Source organism: Natator depressus, chromosome 1 (assembly GCF_965152275.1).
Source record: "Natator depressus isolate rNatDep1 chromosome 1, rNatDep2.hap1, whole genome shotgun sequence".
Taxonomy (NCBI): domain Eukaryota; kingdom Metazoa; phylum Chordata; order Testudines; family Cheloniidae; genus Natator; species Natator depressus.
In genome coordinates this window covers 343,538,775-343,562,609 of record NC_134234.1, presented here as the reverse complement: position 1 = coordinate 343,562,609, position 23,835 = coordinate 343,538,775, and the positions used below count along the sequence as shown (strand labels likewise).

At 65.4% G+C, this 23,835-nt stretch overlaps 1 protein-coding gene across 2 annotated transcripts in view; it reads left to right on the top strand.

The window, feature by feature from the left end:
* The window catches only part of FLNC (filamin C), a 55,275-nt gene that overhangs the window by 23,998 nt on the left and 7,442 nt on the right, over positions 1-23,835 (top strand). The window contains exons 9-37 of one of the 2 annotated variants that reach the window (XM_074942752.1): positions 2,470-2,607; positions 3,005-3,131; positions 3,400-3,536; positions 4,036-4,229; positions 5,003-5,116; positions 6,427-6,570; positions 6,887-7,010; positions 7,544-7,704; positions 8,519-8,609; positions 8,913-9,082; positions 9,497-9,614; positions 9,988-10,250; positions 10,851-11,448; positions 12,229-12,402; positions 13,266-13,428; positions 14,116-14,276; positions 14,738-14,905; positions 15,272-15,395; positions 16,028-16,184; positions 16,670-16,859; positions 17,439-17,462; positions 17,816-18,063; positions 18,642-18,740; positions 19,347-19,446; positions 20,030-20,170; positions 20,870-20,998; positions 21,192-21,365; positions 22,578-22,739; positions 23,226-23,429. In XM_074942752.1, the coding sequence (XP_074798853.1) occupies positions 2,470-2,607; positions 3,005-3,131; positions 3,400-3,536; positions 4,036-4,229; positions 5,003-5,116; positions 6,427-6,570; positions 6,887-7,010; positions 7,544-7,704; positions 8,519-8,609; positions 8,913-9,082; positions 9,497-9,614; positions 9,988-10,250; positions 10,851-11,448; positions 12,229-12,402; positions 13,266-13,428; positions 14,116-14,276; positions 14,738-14,905; positions 15,272-15,395; positions 16,028-16,184; positions 16,670-16,859; positions 17,439-17,462; positions 17,816-18,063; positions 18,642-18,740; positions 19,347-19,446; positions 20,030-20,170; positions 20,870-20,998; positions 21,192-21,365; positions 22,578-22,739; positions 23,226-23,429 (4,797 nt within the window). The remainder of the gene's footprint in view (positions 1-2,469; positions 2,608-3,004; positions 3,132-3,399; positions 3,537-4,035; positions 4,230-5,002; positions 5,117-6,426; positions 6,571-6,886; positions 7,011-7,543; positions 7,705-8,518; positions 8,610-8,912; positions 9,083-9,496; positions 9,615-9,987; positions 10,251-10,850; positions 11,449-12,228; positions 12,403-13,265; positions 13,429-14,115; positions 14,277-14,737; positions 14,906-15,271; positions 15,396-16,027; positions 16,185-16,669; positions 16,860-17,438; positions 17,463-17,815; positions 18,064-18,641; positions 18,741-19,346; positions 19,447-20,029; positions 20,171-20,869; positions 20,999-21,191; positions 21,366-22,577; positions 22,740-23,225; positions 23,430-23,835) is intronic. The other variant, XM_074942751.1, reaches the window with a different exon arrangement.

Sequence of the window (23,835 nt, the reverse complement as noted above, 5' to 3'; positions counted from 1 at the left end):
CCTAAAATGCCAAAACCCCAATGGTATTGAGCCAAAGGTGTGGCATGACAAACATGACTGTAGATGACAGGTTTCAGAGTAGCAGCCCTGTTAGTCTGTATCCGCAAAAAGAAAAGGAGGACTTGAGGCACCTTAAAGACTAACAAATTTATTTGAGCATAAGCTTTTGTGGGCTAGAACCCACTTCATCAGATGCATAGAATGGAACATATAGTAAGAAGATAGATATATACATACAGATAAGTTAGAAGTTGCCATACAAACTGAGAGAGGCTAATTAGTTAAGAAGAGCTATTATCAGCAGGAGAAAAAAACTTCTGTAGTGATAATCAAGATGGCCCATTTAGACAGTTGACAAGAAGGTGTGAGGATACTTAACTTAGGGAAATAGATTCAGTATGTGTAATGACCCAGCCACTCCCAGTCTTCTGACTGTAGATGGACACTTGCAATGAATTTGTTATTATTGCTCATGGTAATTTTTGTAACTAATGTGTTGCTATTAACAAGAACTGTAAAAATGTACAATGTGCCTAATCTTATGCAAAAACCCTTAAACCTGCTCAGAGTGATACATAAAAACACGCCTTATGTTAAAAAGGCCTTGTAATACTGATTTTTCACAATTAGTACCTGTAAATAGGCTTGAAACTTTTCACTGGGGAAAAGACATTCCAGACCTAATGTGCTGTATGAAAAGGGAAACTGAGGCACACTACCATATTGCTTTCACGGCTAACTGCCAAGATTCCTATACTATGGACAACATTAATATCTACATTGACGATGTTAATTGGGTTCCACACATTTGCAGAGCTTGTATGAATAAAGTATCAGAGAGGTAGCCGTGTTAGTCTGGGTCTGTAAAAGCGGCAAAGAATCCTGTGGCACCTTTACAACTGACCCATTGAGAGAAGGCAGACGCGCCTTGCGACTCAGCCAGGTGTGCAGGGAGCTGCCTATGGACAGACTCGGACTGTAACGCTGCTGGTTCTGGTGGGACCCAACGGAGAGTGCCAATTCAGGACAAACTGCTTCAAGCAGGGCAGTCACAACCCCAGGCTGGGGTTTTTCCTCCTCTAAGGCACCAAACCAGCCAGACGGAGAGGACTTCGGTCTCACCCCACTGGTTCACCACAAGTCACACAAGCAATTCCCTCAGACACTCCAGTTTCCCAGTATCACCACCAGGGCCACTCGTTATGGGGGTGAATGGTTATAAAAACCAACACCCCAGTGAAAGAAAAAAGGTTCTCCCGATCCCAAAGGACCAAGCCCCAGACCCAGGTCAATATACAAGTCAGATCTTACCCACAAATCTCGCTGTTGCCAATCCTGTAGAATCTAAAATCTAAAGGTTTATTCATAAAAGGAAAAGATACAGACGAGAGCTAGAATCGGTGAAATGGAATCAATGACATCCAGTGATGGCCAAGTTCTTGGTTCAGGCTTGTCGCAGTGATGGAATAAACGACAGGTTCAAATCCAGGCTCTGGAGAACGTCCCCAGCTGGGAGGGGTCGTTCAGTCCTTGGTTCAAAGCTTCCGTGTAGCCAAGTCCCTTCAGAGGGCAGAAGCAGGATTGAAGACAAGATGGAGGAGCTGCCGCAGCTTTTTACAGTCTCTTGCCATGTGGTCTCTGCTTTCCTTGTCCCAGGGACAAGCTGCCCCTCACACGGCCTGGAAAACCCTCAGAGGTCTGGCCATAGGCAGGTGCCTGCGTACCTGGCTGAGTCGCAAGGTGTATCTGCCTTCTCTCAGTGGGTCAGTTGTGTAGCAGATGGTCCTTCATGGGCCATCCAGCTGGCTAGGCAGAGCTGACCCCAACTTGTCTGGGGTGTCACCCAGAAGCATAGGACAAGTTTGAACTACAGACAGTAGAGAGCCAATGCTTATAACTAAATACAACAATGATACACGCAAGCAGACAGCATAATCCTAAGCAGCAAATCCTAACCTTGTCTTAGACACCTTATTTGACCCCCTTTATAGAAGATTTGGTGCCACTACAGGACCTTGGTTGCAACGATGATCTATAGGGTCCCAGATTATGTCAATAGCGTCTCCCCACTCCCCCCCCTCCCCGTCTTCCCCCTCCAGGCTAGGTCTGTCTGCCCCCTTGTGAGACAGCCCCTTGCCCTTTGCGGGCCGTGTGTGTGTGTGTGTGTGTGTGTTTAATCCTTCTCCAGCCCCTGCTGTGGGCCTACAGGCTGCCTGGCCTGGGCACAGACACCTGGGTGCCCCGGCTGCAGGGGGTCTAGGCCACCCTTGGCTGTGAGATCTTCCAAGTGACATGGCCGGGTGCTGGTCCACCGCACATGCCACGCAGAGGGCAAGCTGCTCCCCAGCCTCGGGCCCAGTGCAGCCCCCAGGCCCAGGCCAGCAAGCCAGCTGGGTGGCCTGGGTGAGGAGCAGGGAGGTGGCAGCCGGGGCACCTCCCCACTAAGCTCTCTCTTCTCTGTCCCCACAGCCTGCAACCCCAACGCTTGCCGGGCCACGGGCCGTGGCCTCCAGCCCAAGGGCGTGCGGGTCAAGGAGGTGGCTGATTTCAAGGTCTACACCAAGGGCGCTGGCAGTGGCAAGCTCAAGGTCGTGGTGAAGGGGCCGAGTGAGTGCCGGGCAGGAGGGGAAGCTGTGTGGGGCCCGGGCGGGAGGCGAGGGCCAGTGCCCTGGAGCATCACGGGAAAGATCCGTCTCTCTCTGTCAGCCTGTCCTCAGCTGGGGCAGAACAGCACCTGGGCCAGAGTGCTGGGGAAACTGAGTCACGTGTCGAGCGGGGGGTGGAGGAGTGGTGTGTGAGGGTCACTGCTGCCCCCTGCTGGACAGAGCATGGCACACTGGCCGGCTCTGTAGCGCGGTGTGTCTGGAGCGGAAGGCGCCGGGTTCTGCCCCACTGGCGACGGGCGCGGTGGCCGGGCAGCAGTCCCGCTGCGCGCACTGCCCAGGCCCGGCGGGGTGCTCCCCGGCCTGGTTCGGCTCTCACCGCCTTGCCCCTCTCTCTGCAGAAGGCACGGAGGAGCCGGTGAAGGTGCGGGAGGCTGGCGAGGGGGTGTACGAATGTGACTACTACCCCATGGTGCCTGGCAAATACGTGGTGGCCATCTCCTGGGGTGGCTACAGCATCCCCCGCAGGTAAGGGACCAGCCTGGCGCGTGGCGCTTGGGGCTGGAGCCGTGTCTGGACAAGTGCCGGAGCCTTGCACGCGCACGTGTGCAGGAGGAGGAGCTCGGAGCGCCCTGGCAGCACGGCCTGCAGATTCCTGCCCAGGGTCGTTCTGCGCTCTCGAGCCGGGGAGCGGCCTGAGCCCTGTCACGCTCATTACACTAGTGGTGTCCCAGTCGCAGAGCAGCAGCCTGGCCGCCCGGGGTCCCCTGGCTCTGACCCTCTGTCTCCTTCGCAGCCCCTTCGAGGTGCAGGTGGCGCCGGAGCCGGGCACCCAGAAAGTCAGGGCCTGGGGCCCGGGCCTGGAGACTGGCGTGGTGGGCAAATCAGCCGACTTCGTGGTGGAGGCGATTGGCACCGAAGTGGGGACGCTGGGTAAGAGAGCGGGCGGCGGGCGGCAGGGAGGGACCTGGAGGAGTGGGCAGTGGGGCCCTAGGGGGTGGAAGGGATCTGGGGGAGCAGGAGACGGAGACCCGGGGGAAGGGAGGGATCTGGGGGAGGTGGCGGCAGGGCCCCGGGAGAAGGAAGGGATCTCGGGGAGCAGGCGGCGGGGCCCGGGGGGAAGGAGGGAGGGATATGCGGGGAGTGGGTGGCACTACCGGGGGGGTGAGGGGTCTGGGGGAGCGGGGCCTCGGGGGGAGGAGGGGATCTGGGGGAGCGGGCGGTGGGGTCTGGGGGGGCAAGGGGTCGGGGGGGGCAAGGGGTCAGGGGGAGTGGGGTGCGTGGAAGGAATTTGCTGAGCATCCCCCCCTTGGTGGGCTTGGGCAGCCTTTGCCATCGTCCCGGGGCCTCGTGGGCTGGGTGGGGGGCGGTGGCTGAGGCGGGAGGGGGGCCCTGGCCCAGCCGCTGATGCTGGCCCGCGGCTCCCCCGCAGGCTTCTCCATCGAGGGCCCGTCGCAGGCAAAGATCGAGTGCGACGACAAGGGGGACGGGTCGTGCGACGTGCGCTACTGGCCCACGGAGCCCGGGGAATACGCCGTGCATGTCATCTGCGACGACGAGGACATCAAGGACAGCCCCTTCATCGCACACATCAAGCCGGCCACCAACGAGTACTTCCCAGAGAAGGTACGGCCACCCCGGCCCTTCCTGGCCTCCCTAGCCCCTGCCCCTGCCACTTGAGCTGCGGGAGACACTCCATTAGCTCTGTGCAGTACGGGGCCTATGACACATCAGCTGCAGTCCAACCTTTCTGCCGCCTGTCTGCTCCCCCACTCCGGCTCATCCCCTCTCCCCCTGCCTCCCCAGGCATGGGGGTCCCCTCCCGCGGGAGCCCAGCTCGGGATGGGTCTCAGGAGACAGGGACAGAAGGAATTTTATAAAACTTTGGCCAGATGGATGAGTCTGAAATTAACTAGGGAAACTGAGGACAGATCCTCTTGCGGGGGGGCCATGGGTGGCTGGCTCAGTGGGGCGGGGAATGGGGCATAGGGGCTTTCTCTTCCAGGGGGCGCTGGTTCTGATCTGGCTCCAGGGCAGGGGACTGGCTGGCCCAGTGGAGTCAGGAATGGGGTACAGGGCTTTTCCCCTCTAGGGGACGCTGTCTCAGCACAGAGTAAAGATCATTGCCATCCAATAGTTGCATTGGGGCCTGGGTGAAATGAGTTTGGGGGGGTCCCAGCCCCGTTCCCAGGGGTCCCAGCCCCCCATGCACCCTGGCAGGGACGGGCTCTCTCCCCGCAGCGCTGGCACTCGGTGGTGGGAGGCTGGGGTCCCCTCTCCCCTGGGGGGTCCCTTTGGGGCAGGGAGCTGTTGCCCAGCCCACGCAGGGCACGGCGCACCCCGCCCAGTCGTGCGTTCCTGGCGGGCTGCCTGGCTGAGGTCCCGCTCTCCCGCGGCAGGTGAAGGCCTTCGGGCCCGGCCTGGAGCCCACCGGCTGCATCGTGGACAAGCCGGCGGAGTTCACCATCGACGCGCGGGGAGCAGGGAAAGCCGAGCTCAAGATCTATGCCCAGGTAGGAGGGGCCCCAGTGGGGGTCTCAGCGCGGAGCACCTTGCTGGGGCCAGCCCTGGCAGGGCATCTGGGGCAGTACCCCAAGGGCCAATCTCTGCTGAGGACCCAAGCATTACCCAGAGGGCAGGTTCCTCCTTGTGGGGTGCACTGGGGCATTTCCCTGCCGGCATCTGCTGCTGTTGGAGACTAGGAGACGGGGCTAGATGGGTCCAGGGTCAGGGCTGGTCTCAGTGGTGGCAGATGGCAGAACGAGGAGCAATGGTCTCAGGTTGCAGTGGGGGAGGTCTAGGTTGGATGTTAGGAAAAGCTTTTTCACGAGCAGGGTGGTGAAGCCCTGGAATGGGTTCCCTCGGGAGGGGGTGGGATCTCCTTCCCCCGGGGTGTTCCGTTTAATTACACGGTTGGTGCTATTACCAAGCAGTTCAGCTATAGTCCCCTCTGGGGCCTGATCCTGGGCTCCACTCAGGACTAAATCCAGAGTTGCCTCTCCTCTCGTGGGTTCCAGGACCAGCTGCTCCAAGAAGCCGTCCTTGAAAGTGTCCAGGACTTTATCTCTGCAGCCCGTCCTGAGGTGACGTGGACCCAGTCAATATGGGGATAGTTGAAATCCCCCGTTATTACTGAGTTTTCTATTTTTATAGCTTCTCTAATCTCCTGAGCATTTCACAGTCACTGCACCACCCTGGTCAGGCGGTTGGTAATACATCCCCACTGCTGTACTCTGCTTATTGCAGCCTGGAATTTCTCTCCAGGCAGAGTCTATGGGACAGTTTGATTCATTTGTGATTTTTACTATGAAATGATAAAATCTTTACTGTAAAATCAGTTGGGCCCATGGCGCGAAGCAGCAGGCAGGCGGGATACCGGGCCAGATGGGCCCATGGCGCGAAGCAGCAGGCAGGCGGGATACCGGGCCAGATGGGCCCATGGCGCGAAGCAGCAGGCAGGCGGGATACCGGGCCAGATGGGCCCATGGCACGAAGCAGCAGGCAGGCGGGATACCGGGCCAGATGGGCCCATGGCGCGAAGCAGCAGGCAGGCGGGATACCGGGCCAGATGGGCTCATGATCTGATCTGAGTTAGACCGGCTATAAATCCAGTCCAAAGTGAGGAATCCCCCAGAGCACGTGGCACTAATGGGGTGCCAGCCACAGCCCTGTCCTGTGCAGTACTAGGTTCCACAGGGAGAACTGGAGGATCCTCCAGGGAGCAGGAGGGGTGGCTCTCTCTGGCCCGCACACAGCCTGGGGCGGGGGTGACCTTTGCCCTCTGGTGCCCGCCTTGCGGCTGAGCTCCCAGTTGTGCCCACAGGACGCCGAGGGCTTCCCCATTGACATCAAGATCAAGGACAATGGTGACAACACCTTCCACTGTGTCTACGTGCCCACCAAACCCATCAAACACACCATCATCATCTCCTGGGGCGGGGTGAACATCCCCAAGAGCCCCTTCCGGGTGAGTGACCCCACCTCTTGCTGGCCCTCCGGTGGGGGACTGAGTGGGCACCGGTGCCCGCTGGCTAGGTGCCCCGCCAAGCTCCCAGAGGAGCGACGAGGCAATGGCAGGGCGCTGAGGGGGCTCCGGATTCAGGGGGATCCCAGCCCTCCACGTGGCTTGGAAACACCCCCTTCCCGGCGGTGTCCCAAAGGAGCTGGCCCGGGCGTCCTGCCCAGCCCGCCAAGGACGGAGCGGCCCCCTGTGGGTGTGGGGCGGGGGGCTGGGCCCCCCCGGCTAGCCAGAGCCCATGGACATGGTGCGTTGCTCCCGGCAGGTGACCGTGGGTGAGGGCAGCCACCCGGAGAAGGTGAAGGTGTACGGCCCCGGCGTGGAGAAAACGGGGCTCAAAGCCAACGAACCCACCTACTTCACTGTGGACTGCAGCGAGGCCGGGCAAGGTAGGGCCGGCCAAGGGGCCGTGGGGCATCCCTGCTCCTCCGTGCCCTCCGCTGGGTGGCGCGCGGCCCCATGGGACTCTAGCTGTGCTCAGGGCACCGCTGCCAGGGCTGCCGTCTGATAGCTTTCGGGGGCCCACGTGTGTAGCGAGTGTGATGGGTCTCAGCCTGATCTCTAGTGGGATGGGCACACCACTATTGCAAACGCCACCATGTTTGTGGGGCCTGGACTGGCCAGCTTGGCTGAGCGTCCGCGGGCTACATGGGGCATGAAGAGCAAGCTGCCCCTTGGCCTCAAAGGGTCTCTCGGGGCAGGCCTAGGGGGTGATGGGGGCTGCTTGTGTCCTCCAGCCTCCCCGCCCTCACCCAGGGCTAGAGAGCAAGTCCCCCCCGTTACCCGGCCCCCACTGTGTGCCAGCCCCCCTGCCCCTGGGGCTCAGCCAGGCCAGCCCCCCATGACCAGCGCCCTGCGTGCCAGCCCCCCAGCGGCTTGGCTGGCTCCACGGTGATGGGGGCTGCCTCGGCTTTTGTTGCAGGGGATGTGAGCATTGGGATCAAGTGTGCCCCAGGCGTGGTGGGGCCGGTGGAGGCTGACATCGAATTTGACATCATCAAGAACGACAACGACACATTCACAGTGAAGTACACGCCGCCAGGCGCCGGGCGTTACACCATCATGGTGCTCTTTGCCAACCAGGTATGGACTGGTGCCGGGCGTTACGCCATCATGGTGCTTTTCCCCAACCAGATATGGACTGGTGCCAGGCACTATACCATCATGGTGCTCTTTCCCAACCAGATATGGACTGGCGCCAGGCATTTCGCCATAATGGTGCTCTTTGCCAGCTGGGTATGGCCTGGCACCAGGTATTACACCATTGTGGTGCTCTTCGCCAGCCGGGTGTGGGACTGATGCTGGGCACAGCGCAGAGGAATGGCGCATGGGGCCATCTCATCTCAGGGGGGCTCAGACCAGTGTCAAAGCCACCATTTTCCCCAGGTGCCCCCCCCGGGGGGGCATCTCGAGGGGCTCTGTAGGGGGCTCCCTGTGACCTCTCACCCTGGCACTGGGGATACTGGGAGGGACCTGCCATTGGCTGCCCCCCTGAGCCGGCGGGGGTGGGGGCTGGGCTGGGCTGGGCGTGCTGCTGTCCCAGGCTAAGGAGGAGGCCCCGGGGGGAGAGTGATGGGAGCCCTGTGGCCAGTGCAGAGCCCATGCCTGGGGGCGTCTGTGCTGCTGGAGGGGCCTGGCCAGGGCAGCTCTGGGACCCACGGCTGCGAATTCACGTCCCCACTGGTGGATCCAGCCCACCCGCCCAGCTGCCGTGTTCCACCCCAGAGGGGGCAGCATGTTGGAGCCAGCTGGGCAATTGCCGGGCAGGCGGGGGGCTCCAGGAGGAGAAGCAGGAGGGTCTCCCCCTGCCTGGCCCTCCGTGGGATCCTGGCCCCCCAGCCCCAGGTTCCAGCCAGCAGCACTTCTCTCACCCCTCTCTCTTTCCTGTGCCCCCCAGGAAATCCCCACCAGCCCCTTCCGCATCAAGGTGGACCCGTCCCACGACGCCAGCAAGGTGAAGGCTGAGGGGCCTGGGCTCAGCAGGACAGGTGAGGGGGTGTCCGTGGGCTGGGAGGCTGCAGTGGGGTGCTTGCAGGGACAGGGTGGAGCAGGGCGGGGCTCGGCGGGGGCGCTGTGTGGGGGGAGCGGGGCGGGGGCTCGGCGGGGGGCGCCGCGCTGGGGGCGGGGAGCGGGGTGGGGGCTCGGCGGGGGGCACTCTACCAGGCAGTCAGTGCCAGCCCCGATGCCTTGTGTGGCACCAGGGGGCGCTGTGTGGTGGGTGGGTGCAGGGCGCCCGGGGGAAGCTGGGCTGGCAGGATGCTGACCCGGCGCCTCGATCCCCTTCCCGCCAGGAGTGGAGGTCGGGAAACCCACCCACTTCACCGTGTTCACCAAGGGCGCCGGCAAGGCCAAGCTGGACGTGCAGTTCGCTGGGGCGGCCAAGGGCCCAGCCGTGCGGGACTTCGAGATCATCGATAACCACGACTACTCCTACACCGTCAAGTACACCGCCGTCCAGCAGGTGAGGGGCCGGGGCGCGTGCCAGCCGGGCATCGCCCCCTTCCAGGGCTGGGCATCGCCCTCCCCCGCCCACACACCAGCCAGGCATCGCCCCCTTCCATGGCCGGGCATCACGCCCACACACCTGCACCAGCCAGACACCGTCCCCCTACGAGGGCTGGGCATCATCCCCCCCCACACACTCACACCTAGACGGGCATCGCCCCCTCCTACCGCCGGGCATCACCCTCCCCGCACATGCAGAAGCTGGGCATCGCACACACCCCACCCCACCCCCAGCCGAGCATTGTTCCCCACACGCCCAGCAACCAGAGATCGTCCCCCTCTCCCCCTGCACACCCACAGCTGGGCTTTGCGGCTCCCTGCCGGGCATCACCCCCGGCCGTTCCCTGACTCGGTTGCTCTCCCCGCGCAGGGCAATCTGGCTGTGACGGTGACGTACGGGGGGGACCCCGTGCCCAAGAGCCCCTTCACCGTCAGCGTGGCGCCTCCCCTGGATCTCAGCAAGGTCAAAGTGCAGGGACTCAACAACAGTGAGTGGGGGCAAGGCCGCGCCCAGAGACCTGGGGGATGGGCTGGAGGGGCTGGAAAATGCCAGGGTGATGGTTCAATGGGGTGCAGGAGGAGTGGGTGGAGATGGAGGTGGCACTGCGATGTGTGGCAGGTGAGTGGGGTGGGTGGGCGAGGAGCTGGCACCATGGGGTGTGGTGGGCAAAGGGGTGTCACTGTGGGGACAGCAGGCGAGGGGCTGGCATGGTGGGGTGCCAAGGGGGGGCACCATGGGGCCCGGTGGGAGAGGTGCTCGCACTGTGGGGCACGGCGGGCGAGGGGCTGGCATGGTGGGGTGTGTCGGGCGAGGGGCTGGCACCGTGGGCGCGGATCCATTGCCCTGATCTCGCACTGCAGAGGTGGACGTGGGCAGGGACCAGGAGTTCGCGGTGAACACACGTGGTGCCGGAGGGCAGGGCCAGGTGGACGTGAAGATCACCTCGCCTTCCCGCCGGCCCATCCCCTGCAAGGTGGAGACGGGCACCAGCAACGACATCCACACCGTCAAGTACATGCCCCCCGAGGAGGGGCCCTACAAGGTGGACGTGGCCTACGATGGGCACCCCGTGCCGGGCAGCCCCTTCTCCGTCGAGGGGGTGATGCCTCCGGACCCGTCCAAGGTGAGCGGCGGGGGCTGCCCGCGGGCCGGGCACCATCTCCTGTCGCCCTGGTAGCATGCCACGGGAGGAGTTGCTTCACACCCAGCCCCTCGGGGTCACCCCGGCTCCCCCGCCCACCCGGTCTGCTCCGGGGCGTCTTTGCGGTGCCCCCCAGCTCCCCTCTCCACTCCAGGGGCTGCGCTCCCAGCTCTCGCAGACCGGAGCTATGACATGGTCCGGCGCTCGGCAGTGAGGAATTGACCCCCCGGTGCTCTGGTGCCAGGCAGAGAGCGGGCATTGCAGGACACAGGAGGGTGCTACCCGGCTAAGGAGATGCCAGGCAGTGTCCCAGGCTCCAGGGCCGGGGGGAGGGCTGGGCCCGATGGGGTCCCTCCCAGCCTGCTCCCTGGGGCTGGATCTGGGATCACTTTTTGGGGGGCAGGGTCTGCCACTGCCCAGCCAGGCTGGGGTACCCCCCATGCCATGTAGGGAGACGTAACCCTGACTGGGAGCGGGCAGCCTTCGCGTCTCCTCCCGTGGCCAGAGGGGAGAGAAGACATCGCTGGCAGCTGCCCCCAGGGCCGTTCCTGCCCCGCTGATGTGCGCTCGCTCCCATTTCAGGTGTGCGCCTACGGGCCGGGCCTGGAAGGCGGCTTCGTGGGCAAGCCGGCCCCCTTTGCCATCGACACCAAGGGTGCAGGCACTGGCGGGCTTGGCCTGACGGTGGAGGGCCCGTGCGAGGCCAAGATCGAGTGCCAGGACAACGGGGACGGGTCGTGCTCCGTGTCCTACCTGCCGACGGAGCCGGGCGAGTACTCCATCAACATCCTCTTTGCCGAGTCCCACATCCCCGGCTCGCCCTTCAAGGCCAACATCCAGCCGCTCTTCGACCCCAGCAAGGTGACGGCCAGCGGGCCGGGGCTGGAGCGCGGCACGGCGGGTGAGACCGCCACCTTCCTGGTGGACTGCTCCAAGGCGGGCGAGGCCGCGCTCACCATCGAGATCGTCTCCGAGGCGGGGGTCAAGGCCGAGGTGGTGATCCAGAACAACCGTGACGGCACCTACACCATCACCTACAGCCCCGCCTTCCCCGGCACCTACACCATCACCATCAAGTACGGCGGGCACGCCGTGCCCAAGTTCCCCGCCCGCGTCAACGTCCAGCCCGCCGTCGATACCAGCGCCGTCAAGGTCTTCGGGCCCGGCGTGGAGCCGCGAGGTGAGGGCCCCGCTGGCTGTCCCCAGACACCCCCTGTCTACCTGTCTGTCTACACCTGTCTGTCTGTCCCCAGACACCCCCTAGCTACCAGTCTAGTTATCCCCAGCCAGCCCCTATCTACCTGTCTGTCCACACTTGTCTGTCTGTCCCCAGACACCCCTGTCTACCTGTCTGTCTAAATCTGTCTGTCTATTTATCCCGACATCCCCTATCTACCTGTCTGTCTGTCCCCAGACACCCCCATCTGTCTGTCTGTCTAGCTATCCCCCGACACCCCCATCTGTCTGTCTATCTGCCCATCCCTGTACACTATCTATCTATCTATCTATCCCCCACATACCCTCTCTCTGTCTATCCCTCTATCCGTCCCTGTACACACCTGTCTCTCTCTCTATCTGCCCCACATGCCCCTCCATCCATTCCCCCACACACACATCTCTCCCCCTCTGTGCCCATACCCCCATCCCGTATGTCCCCGTACCCAACTCCCATCTCTGCTCTTTGGGTGTGGCCAGGCTGACCTGCTCCCTCCTGAATGGGGTCCTTTCCCTGGCCCTGTGCAGCTCTGCCTGGCTCCGGGGGCGGGATGGGGGCCCCCGGGGCCCATTGCCAGGGAAGGGGGTTCCACCAAACGTCCTGGCGGGTACCACCTCAGCCAAGGTGCTGGCAGCTGATTGGCACAGCCCGGGCTCCAGCGCGCTGATAGGCCGGTGCGGCTGTCTCTGGGGGGCAGCGGCGCCCGCAGGCTGGCGCTCACCGCCCGCTCGCTCGCTCCGCCAGGTGTCCTTCGTGAGGTCACCACCGAGTTCACCGTGGACGCCCGCTCGCTCACCAAGACGGGCGGCAGCCACATCAAGGCACGCGTCATTAACCCCTCGGGTGCCAAGACAGAAACCTACCTCACAGACAACGGCGACGGGACCTACCGCGTCCAGTACACGGCCTACGAGGAGGGTAAGGAGCCCTGCCCTCCCAGTCAGGGCCACCCACAGCTCCAGCCCTGGGCTAGGCTGTCCCTGCCCTCAACGTGTAGTAGCCCTGACGTTCAGACAGCACCATATAGGCCCAGGGTCAGGGTAATTGTCCCCAGCGTAGGGGGAAACTGAGGCACACAGAGAGGTGCAACGACTGGCTGAGGTCACACTATAAATCAGTCTCCGAGTTGGGAAGGCTGGGACGCCGTGGCCGAGCCGGGGGATGATTTATCGCTGGGCCGTAGGGAGCAGGTGCCCTGGGCCGGGCAAGCGGGGGACGTTCTGGTGCCCAGGCCCTGCCAGCTGCCCTGAGTCTGTGGCTATTGTTAGAGACCCCTGGCGTGCTCCGGCCGGGGTGGGGGACCCCAGGTGCACCTGTCGCCTGGGAGCTGGGTCCACGGCCCAACCCTGGTGGGGGTGGGTGTGGTGGATTTGGGATTCGGGGCTTCCTGAAGGAGGATTTCACTGGGGTGGGGGTGGGACAGGTTCTAGCTCAGCTTGGGGAGGGGTGTCCCAGGGGCCTCTATACCCCATGGGGCTGCCTGGGCTGGAGGGGAAGGAACCCATGTCAAACCTGGCCTGGTTTCTCATGATGGGGAGCAGAGACCAGGCCCCCCCCTTCCCCCAGCTCCAAAATCCCAGTGGGGTCTGCGGGTGCAGCGGCCCTTGGGGACAGAGGATTATCATGGCTCCCTGCCCCACAGTTGGCATTGCAGGCATTGGGGAGGGAGCTTCCTGACCCCTGTGTGGAACTGGGGGAACAGGGGCAGTTGGGGGGCAGGGGCAGTTGGGGGAAGAGCAGAGGCAGCTCCTGACCCCTCCCTGCCCCGTCTGGCACACCAGGCCTGCACCGGGTGGAGGTGACATATGACGAGGTGCCAGTACCCAAGAGCCCGTTCCGCGTGGCCGTCACCGAGGGCTGCGAGCCCAGCCGTGTGCGCGCCTACGGCCCCGGCCTGGAGGGGGGGCTGGTGAACAAGTCCAACCGCTTCACCGTGGAGACCAGGTACCGGCCCCCGTCCCGCCGGGATCTGCTGGGGAGAGGGGGAGACCACGGAGCTGCCGCGGTCATGGCCCGGGCCGGGGTGGGGGATGGATGTTGGCGGGTGGCTCCCTGGGTCCCATTCCCACACCACTCCCTGCCCCGTGAGGTGGGCGGCTCCCGTGGTGTGAAAGCCCTGAGGGGGGACGGGCACGGCCCTGCGGGAAGGAAAACCCTGTCTTGGCACTGCTGGCCGGCCACGTGGCCTGGCTCCGGGAGGTCTGGCTGGGGACTCTGGGTAACAGCACAGGGCCAGGACAGACGCTTACTAAATGCATCCACTGCAATTGGCCTGTGGAACTCCCTGCCACAAGAGGCCAAGAGCTGAGCAAGATTCTATCAAGCCTGTGCCATGCCTGGGGCGAATGGGACCCTCCTGGCTCAGAGCAGCCACACCGGAGATAACTGAGGGCTGGCAGCGAGGAGGGGGCTCCCCGGGGCAGGTCACCCCCTATGCTGCCTTTGGCATCAGCTGCTCCTGGCCAGAGCCCCCCTTCAGCCACCTGACCTAGGAGCTGTGCACTGCGGGGCCAGGCCCCAGATGCCCTCCCCCCATCCCCCCACGCCCCTGCTCTGGCCAGTGGCCGAGGTGGAGCTGGATTTCCCGAGTGGTTAGCGGGGGCTCTGACCGGCCCCGGGCTCTCCTGGCAGGGGCGCTGGCACCGGCGGGCTGGGCCTGGCCATCGAGGGGCCCTCGGAGGCCAAGATGTCCTGCAAGGACAACAAGGACGGCAGCTGCAGCGTGGAGTACATCCCCTTCACGGCCGGCGACTACGATGTCAACATCACTTTCGGGGGGCGCCCCATCCCAGGTAGGGGCCGCAGCCAGGGGCCACGGACAGGCTGGGCGGGGGGGCGGGGGTCACAGGGCTGGGGGATGGGGTCACAGCCAGCTGAGCTGGGAGACTGGGGTCACCTCCTCGTCCTGCCATGTGCGCCTCAGGCCGGGGTGCAGCAGGGTGGCTTGGTAGGAGCTGGCCAAGGGTGTGTCAGGGTGGGCTGGGTGCAGCACTGGGGTGGCTGGGCCCGCGGCTCTGGTCCGGGGCCGGGGGGCACCGGGCCGGCTGGGCCCGCGGCTCTGGTCCAGGGCTGGGGGGCACCGGGCTGGCTGGTGTGGTGGTTCCCGGCCAGGCTGGCGGCCCCTGGGGCGTGGGGTTTGTTCCCGATCCGGGTGTGAAGTCCCCCTGAAGTCAGTGCAGGCCAGGCTCCCTGCCTTGCCCTGGGGGCTGGGGTCCAGCTGCCCCCCGGTTGGTAACCACCCCTTTCCCCACAGGGAGCCCCTTCCGAGTTCCCGTGAAGGACGTGGTGGATCCCAGCAAGGTGAAGTGCTCGGGTCCCGGGCTGGGGGCTGGCGTCCGGGCCCGCGTCCCCCAGACCTTCACTGTTGACTGCAGCAAGGCCGGGCTGGCGCCCCTGGAGGTGACGGTCCTCGGGCCCTCAGGTACCTGGAGCAGACCCCTGGGCTCCCCCCACCATGGCTGGGCAGTGCCAGGCCGGGCATGACAGGGCTGGGCGCAGGGTGGGAATGGGGCATCAAACCCCCTGGGGATGGCTTGTAGGGGGGTGGGATGGCTCATGGGATGGCTCATAAGGGGCGGGGGATGGGTCAGCTTGGGGTAGGGGTGGGGGTGGGGGATGGGATGGCTTGGCGGAAGGGGTGGCTCATGGGGAGAGGGGGCTTGGGGCAGCCCCTGCTACCCATCCCCCCTCATTTCCCCCCCGCGGGGCTCTGAGCAGGGCGATACCCATTGGGGGGGCTCCCCTGGTGCCCGCACTGAGCCCGCTGGGCTGTGCCCCTCTGCTGCAGGCCTGGCCGAGCCGGTGGACGTGCGGGACAACGGGGACGGCACCCACAAGGTGAACTACACCCCGGCCAGCGACGGGCCCTACACCGTGGCTGTCAAGTACGCCGACCAGGAGGTGCCGCGCAGGTCAGCCTGGTGGAGGGGCTAGTGTGGGGGGAGGGGGCTAGTGCCAGCGGGGGGGGAGCACAAGGCCGAAGTACAATGGCTGCTGGAGCCCGTGGGCCTGGCTGGACAAATAGCCGGCCGGAGGCAGGGGGCTGGGGCAGGCTCCGGAGTAAGGTCAGATTGAGTCCTAACCGTCCCGGAGTGCCAGGCTCGGGGCTCCTGCCCCGCTGGGGATGGAGCCGGGCTGGACTCTGGTGCAGCGTCTCCCCGCAGGGCAAGGAGCCTCCTCGGCTTCAACGCTTCCTGGGTCTGACCTTGGAGCATTCAGCCCCCGGCTCACCCCGTGAGTCCACCTGGCTGGGACACCTGGGGAAGCCTCGCACGCCCCCAAAGTGGCCCTGCACCCCCACTCCGCAGCCCGCAGGGACTCAGCCAGCGTGGGACACAGGAGGGTTATTAGTGGTCGGGAACAGAGCTGGTTAGCCCAGAAAGCAGGAATTTACAGCAAAGTCCAGCTTGGGGGGACCAGAGCCCTGGGCTCTCCCCCGTCCCCCCGAGTCCCAAACCTGGAGACGGACCAGTTTCCACCAGCCCAGCCTCAGTCACGCCCCGCTGGCCCGGCCCAGCTCTGACTCTGGCCTCTCCACCTCCAGCCCGTTTAAGATCAAGGCGCTGCCGGCTCATGATGCCAGCAAGGTGCGGGCCAGCGGGCCAGGCCTCAGTGCCGCGGGCATCCCCGCCAGCCTGCCCGTGGAGTTCACCATCGACGCGCGTGACGCCGGCGAGGGGCTGCTCACTGTGCAGATCCTGGTGAGTGCTGGCAAGGCTCCAGGGTTCTCTGCAACCAGGCGCTGGGGGCCGGGGCCCAAGGCTCTGATGGGGGTGCTCTGCAACCAGGCTGGGGGGCCCATGGTGTTGTGATTGTGGGGTACCAGGTGGGGGGGCCCAGGGCTCTGTTGGGGTGGTACCGGGCTGGGGGGCTCAGGGCTCTCATGGTGGGGTACCAGGCTGGGGGGCCCATGGTGTTGTGATTGTGGGGTACCAGGCGGGGGGGCCCAGGGCTCTGTTGGGGTGGTACTGGGCTAGGGGGGCCCAGGGCTCTGATGGCAGGGTGCCAGGCTGTGGGGGCCCATGGCTGTGATGGGGGGGTACTGGGCTGGGGGGCTCATGGCTGTGATGGGGGCACTAGCCCCCTAGGGGGTGGAAGGGAGGGCCCCCAGGCCAGGCTCTGCCCGCTGCCCTGGGCTGGGGAGCTGGGGCGGCTGAGCAGCTGTGACCCGTCTGTGCCTGGCCAGGATCCCGAGGGCAAGCCCAAGAAGGCCAACATCCGGGACAACGGGGACGGCACCTACACGGTGTCCTACGTGCCCGACCTGACGGGGCGCTACACCATCACCATCAAGTATGGGGGCGACGAGATCCCCTTCTCGCCCTTCCGCACCCTGGCCCAGCCCAGCGGCGACGCCAGCAAGTGCCTGGTCACAGGTGGGTCCAGCCCCACGCGGCCCCCAGACTCTGCCCCATGCTCCCTCTGGCCCCTGCCCCACGCGTCCTCCAGCCCCTGCCTGATGCAGCCCCTGGGCTCTGCCCCACAGGCCCTCTGCCCCACGCGCCCTCTGGCCCACGCGTCCTCCGGCCCCTCCTGATGCAGCCTCCGGACTCTGCCCCATGCGCCCTCTGGCCCCTGCCCCCTGTGGCCCCCCTGAACTCTGCCCCACGCGCCCTCCAGCCCCCGACCCACGCGCCCTCCAGCCACCGCCCCACGCAGTCCCCGGACTCTGCCCCATGCGGACTCCTGCCCCCTGTGGCCCCCAAACTCTGCCCCATGCCCCCACGTAGCCTCTGACCCCTGCCCCACGTGGCCTCCACCCCATGCAGCCTCCACGGCCTCCAGCGCCCCCACGCGGCCTCTGTGGCTTCCAGCCCTCCTCCTGCCCCACACGGCCTCCAGTCCCCCGCCCCACATGGCCTCTGGCCTCTGCCCCTCGCTCCCGACCCGAAGCCCCATGCCCCAGCCCTGTGGCTGGCCCCGTTTTCACAAGTTTTCCCTCCCTCTCTTTGCAGTGTCCATTGGGGGCCATGGACTGGGTAAGTCCTGCTCTCTGTGGCTGGGGGAGGCTCTGGCCATTGTGAGCCATGGGGGGGACCCGAGGCACGGCCAGGCTAAGCAGGGCAATGCGGCAGGAAGCCAGGGCCTCTGGTGGCTGCTCTGAGCCCGACTCCTAGGGAGTGGGCTGTCTGGGGTGGGATTTGAACCCCTGGCTGAGGGCAGGGATCACAGCTCCTCCCAGTGGCTGGCCAGGGCCCCTACAACACCCCGGCCAGGCTCAGCTCCCTTCGGCTGGGCGGGTGGGGCGGCAGGGCCAGATGCCATCCCTGCTTGTGGGCACGGCCCTGGCACCTGCCCCCCCCCTTGCCGACCACATCCCTCCACCCCGCAGGCGCCTGCCTGGGCCCCACCATCCAGATTGGGGAGGAGACGGTGATCACGGTGGATGCCAAGGCGGCAGGCAAGGGGAAGGTGACGTGTAAGGTGTCCACGCCGGACGGGGCCGAGCTGGACGTGGACGTGGTGGAGAACCACGACGGCACCTTCGACATCTACTACACGGCGCCCGAGCCGGGCAAATACGTCATCACCATCCGCTTCGGGGGCGAGCTCATCCCCAACAGCCCCTTCCACGTGCTGGTGGGTCTGGGGGCGAGTGAGCTCGGCGGGGTGGGGCGGGGAGACCTGCTGGGAAACCCGGGTGTTGGGGGTCCCACTGGGACCGTCGGGGTCAGCGCTGGCCCCAGTGCAGCACTAGGGGGCGCTGTGCTGGGGGGAGGAGGGGGGGAAGCTCAGTGTGCTCCCCTTGTCAGTGCGCTCCCCTTGTCAGTGCTGGCCCCAGTGCGGCACTAGGGGGCGCTGTGCTGGGGCTCAGGAGGGGGTGTAGGCCCCTTGTCAGTACCGCAGGGTGGCACTAGGGGGCGCTGAGCTGCCATCGTGCAGCGTGTGGGGGCCCTGGGTGTTACAGGTCCCCCAGCCGGGGTGCTTCAGGGGAGCCCCGCCTTAGCTGCGGGGACCCTTCCTTGCTGGACGCTATTGCTGCGGGGCTGTTAGCCAGCTGCCGCGTCCCACCCCAGAGGTGGCTGCATTTCAGTGCTGGGCGAGCGATCCCTGCACCTGGTCTGTGGGATCCTGCGGGGCACCCCCCAGGAGCGTGGCTACGAGCCACGAAGCCCGGCATGGCCGCCTGCGTTAACCTGTTCCTTGCCTCCTGCCAGGCGTGCGAGAGCATCCCCCACGTCGAAGAGCCATGCGACTCGCTCCAGTTGCACCAGCCCTTCTCTCCGCACCAGGCTGGCGGCTACCCGGCGCGCTGGGTACCAGGAGCCCCCCTCGGCCCCGCTGCCTCTCTCTGCCCTATCCTGCTGCCTCTCCCCCATCTCTGCCCAGGACGCTTCTTGGTTCTGAGCCCTGGGCTCGCTTGGGCCCCCCTCACCCTCAGCAGGGCACCCAGCAGCCTCCGTCGTTACCCTCCCTTGTAGGTGCCCGGGCATCTGCCCAGGGGCGAATCCCCCGGGTGCCTGGTGCGCCGTGGCCATGCGTGGCCACTGCCTGTCTCACACCCAGCTGGCACAGGCCCCGGCTCCGTGTGCCAATGCCAGGCAGGCTTGGGGGCAGTCGCAGACCCGGGGGGACCCCTGCCTCTCTCCCTTAAGAGAGGGTTTTGGTGCCACGGGATGAGGGTCCCCCCAAAGCTCTGGGTGCAGTGATTTCCCCCCCCCCACAATGAGCTCCACCCGTCTGGGGTACCTGCACCAGGTCCCCGCACCCTCACGCCCCCCTTCTCTTGCAGCTCTGTCTCCCATGGGCCCGTGCGGGGCCCTGGGCCTGTCGCTCTCTGCTCCTGTCCTGCTCCGCCTCGGGCACCCTGCCTGCCTTGCCAATGCTCTCTCTCTCTCTGCCCCCTCCCTCCACCCCGCCAGGCCACGGACCAGCCCGTCGTGCCCGCCGAGAGCCTGGACTCCATGCTGCGGCCCTTCAACCTCGTCATCCCCCTCACCGTGCAGAAAGGGGAGATCACCGGTACGGGCGGGGGGAGCCTGGCACCGTGCCACAGGGGCCCTGTGGGCGGGGCACCAGCCTGGGGTGGGCGGCGTGGGGCCTCCAACCCAGTTCCATAGCACCAGGCAGGGCGGGACGGCACTGCGGGGGGAGAGCTCGGGGGGGGGGGGTTGGAGCGAGTGGGTGGGAGAGGAGGTTGGGGGTGGGTCGAGGTGGGAGACCTCAGGAGCAGAGCAGGTGTTGGGGTGGGAGAGTTGAGGGTGTGGGAGAGCTGGGGGGGTTGGAGGGAGGGGATATGGGTGGGAGAGTTCAGGGGGGTAGTAACGGGGGAGAGCTCAGGAGCAGAGCAGGTGTTGGGGTGGGAGAGTTGAGGGTGTGGGAGAGCTGGGGGGGTTGGAGGGAGGGGGTACGGGTGGGAGAGTTCAGGGGGGTAGTAACAGGGGGAGTGCTCGGGGGCAGAGCAGGTGTGGGGGTGGGAGACCTGGGGGGGCGGACCAGGGGGAGAGCTGGCGGGGAGCGGAGCAGTGTGGGAGGCATGGGGCAGTGCCCGGGCAGGCAGAGGGAGCCCGCTGACGGTGTCCCCCCCCCGGTTCCCTCCCCCCAGGCGAGGTGCGCATGCCCTCGGGGAAGACGGCCCGGCCCAGCATCACGGATAACAAGGATGGGACGGTGACCGTGAGGTTCGCACCTGTGGAGAAGGGGCTGCATGAGATGGACATCAAATACGATGGCAACCACATCCCCGGTGAGCGACCGGCCGCCCACAGCTGGGGGGCCCCGGGACCCGCCCGGCCACGGCTCCTGGGGGGTTGGGGAACACCTGGGACCGGCCCACCCGCAGCTCCCCATGGGGGTGATGGGAGTACCCCGCCCTCATCCCTTCCCCTTGTTACCGGGATGGGATGCTCCCGACAGGGCCTTGCCCTGTATGCCAGGCCCCAGGCCCAGGGGGTCCCATGGGGAGAAGGCCCCAGAGAGCCCTGGGGCCACCCCCTCAGCCCCCAGATGATCCCCCCCCCACCTTGGTGCCATGGCCCCTTCCTCCCCAGCCCCCAGGCTCTGCCCCCTCCGCAGAGCCAGCACCCCCTAGCGCCAGCCTGGTTCTGAGGAGCCGGCCCCCCATGGCCCCTGAGAGCCCAGGCCTTGTGGGCAGGGGGCCCTAGGGCTCTCTCGAGCCTTCTCCCCATGGGACCCCCTGCCCCTGGGGTCCCCAGGGCTCAGCGCCAGCCTCTCCCACCAGGCTGGGCCAAGCTGGGAGGCTCTGAGCCTGGCCCAGCCCCTGGGGCCATGCCCCCCAGAATCCCTCTGCAAGCCCCCACTCCTCCCTGCCCCACAGGACCCCCAGTGTCCCATGAGCCCCCTATCAGGGTGCCCCTGCCCCCCAGGACCGCCCCACACACCCCACCAGCCCCCAGTCACGGTGCCCCTGCCTCCCCCTCCCCAGGGAGCCCCCTGCAGTTCTACGTGGACGCCATCCACCCCCGCCACGTCAGCGCCTACGGGCCCGGCCTGAGCCACGGCATGGTCAACAGGCCGGCCACCTTCACCATCGTCACCAAGGGCGCCGGCGAAGGTACCAGGGGGGCGGCTGGGGGCAGGGAAAGGAGGGGTGGGGCAGGGCTGGGGAGCTGGCAGGGGAAGGTTGATGGGAGGATGGGGGGCTGGTGGGGGAGGATGGGCAGGGCAGGCTGGGGGGAAGGGCAGGGGGCAGGCAGGGGAAGGGCGGGGGGCCGTGGTTGCGGCACCCCTGACGGCCGGCTCCCCAGGGGGGCTGTCGCTGGCCGTGGAGGGCCCGTCCAAGGCCGAGATCACTTGCAAAGACAACAAGGACGGGACCTGCACCGTGTCCTACCTGCCCACCGCACCCGGCGACTACAGCGTCATCGTCCGCTTCGACGAGCAGCACGTCCCGGGGAGCCCCTTCACTGCCAAGATCACCGGTGAGCCCCCCCCGCCGGGCCCCCGCCTGCCCCCAACCAGCCCCCAGAGCCACCACGACTCCGCTGGGCCCCCACCGAGCCCCTGGAGCCCCCACCACCCCGACGGACCCCCACCTACACCTGATGGACCCCCACTCAGCCACCAGGGCCCCTGCCAGCCCACTGGGCCTCCACCGAGCCCCTGGGGCCCCCACCACCAAGACGGACCCCCACCTGCTCTCACCCAGGCCCCGGACCCCTCGCCACCCCAACGGACCCCCACCCAGCCCCCAGGACCCCTGCCTGCCCCTGCCCGGCCACTTCCCCCTGCAACAGGCCCCTCCCTGTGGCCCAGCTGCACCCCCCAAACCCTCCCCCCACCCCCGGCTGCACCCCCCGGTAACAACCCCCGCTCCCGCCATCTGGGGATGTCAAGGTTCCCTGCCCACTCTGAACTCTAGGGTACAGATGTGGGGACCTGCACGAAAACCCCCTAAGCTTATTCTTACCAGCTTAGGTTAAAACTTCCCCAAGGAACAAACTATTTTGCCTTTTGCCCTTGGACTTTATTGCTGCCACCACCAAGCGTCTAATCAATATATAACAGGGAAGGAGCCCGCTTGGAAACGTCTTTCCCCCCAAAATCCTCCCCAAACCCTACACCCCCTTTCCTGGGGAATGCTTGATAACAATCCTCACCAGTTTGGATAGGTGACCACAGACCCAAACCCTTGGATCTTAAGAACAATGAAAAAGCATTCAGTTTCTTAAAAGAAGAATTTTAATAGAAGTAAAGGAATCACCTCTGTAAAATCAGGATGGTAGATACCTTAAAGGGTAATTAGATTCAAAACATAGAGAATCCCTCTAGACAAAACCTTAAGTTACAAAAAAGACACCCAGACAGGGATAGTCATTCTATTCAGCACAGCTCTTGTCTCAGCCATTTAAAGAAATCATAATCTAACGCGTCTCTAGCTAGATTACTGACTAAATTCTAAGACTCCATTCCTGTTCTGTCCCCGGCAAAAGCATCACACAGACAGAGAGAGAGAGGCTTTGTCCCCTCCCCGAACCCCTCCAGCTTTGAAAGTATCTTGTCCCCGCATTGGTCATTGTGGTCAGAGGCCAGCGAGGTTACCTTTAGCTTCTTCACCCTTCACAGGTGAGAGGGTTTTGCCTCTGGCCAGGAGGGATTTAAAGGTGGTTAGCGTTCCTTTGTATTTATGACAGGGGACGACTCCATGCGGACGTCCCAGCTCAACGTGGGCACCTCCACCGACGTGTCGCTCAAGATCAGCGAGAGTGACCTGAGCCTGCTGACGGCCTCCATCCGGGCACCCTCCGGCCACGAGGAGCCCTGCCTGCTCAAGAGGCTGCCCAACCGCCACATCGGTACAGCCCCGGGGGCGGGGGCACCGGGCCGGCACGGGAGGGGGCACCAGGGCCGGCGAGACCCTTGGCTCTGGCGGGGGAGGGGGCACCGAGCCAGCGGGGCCCGTGGCTCTGGCGTGGGCGGCGGGGGAGGGGGCACCGAGCCAGCGGGGCCCGTGGCTCTGGCGTGGGCGGCGGGAGAGGGGGCACCGAGCCAGCGGGGCCCGTGGCTCTGGCATGGGCGGCGGGGGAGGGGGTACTGGGCCGTCTGGGCCCATGGCTCTCGCGTGAGTGGGGGGGGAGGGGGTACCGGGCCGGCATGGGAGGGGGCACCGGGTCAGCTGGGCCCGTGGCTCTGGTGTGGGCGGCGGGGGAGGGGGCACCGGGCTGGCTGGGCCCGTGGTTCTGGCGTGGGCGGCGGGGGAGGGGGCACCAGGCCGGCTGGGCCCGTGGCTCTGATCAGCGGTTCCCATCGCCCGCGGGCACTGACCTGCCCGTCTCCCCCAGGCATCTCATTCACCCCCAAGGAGGTGGGGGAGCACGTGGTGAGTGTGCGGAAGAGCGGGAAGCACGTCTCCAACAGCCCCTTCAAGATCCTGGTGGGGCAGTCGGAGATCGGCGACGCCAGCAAGGTGAAGGTGTGGGGCAAGGGGCTGGTGGAGGGGCACACCTTCGAGGTGTCTGAGTTCATCGTGGACACCCGCACCGCAGGTGAGCCTCATGCTGGGGAGTGGCGGGGGGGCTCCCAACAGGGCTGGGATCTGGGAGACAACCTGGGGGACGTCCTGACCAGAGAGGGGGGGCGTGGATCCAGCCTGGAATTGACCCCAGGGGAAGGATGGGGAGCCCCATTCCCCCTGACAAGGAGGGGCTCCGTCAATTAGGTTAGCTGGGGCTGAGCCCTTGGGAACAAATGTGGGGCTGACCTCCACATGCCCAGTGCATGGGGGGCTCCTGCTGGTGCTGTGGGGGTCCCAGGCGCCGTGCTGACGGGCAGCGTGCCCTGTGGGGGGCTCCGGCTGGCGCTCTGGGGTTCCCAGGCTCTGTGCTGAGGGGCAGTGTGCCCTGTGGGGGGCTCTGGCTGGCGCTGTGGGGGTCCCAGGCGCTGTGCTGACGG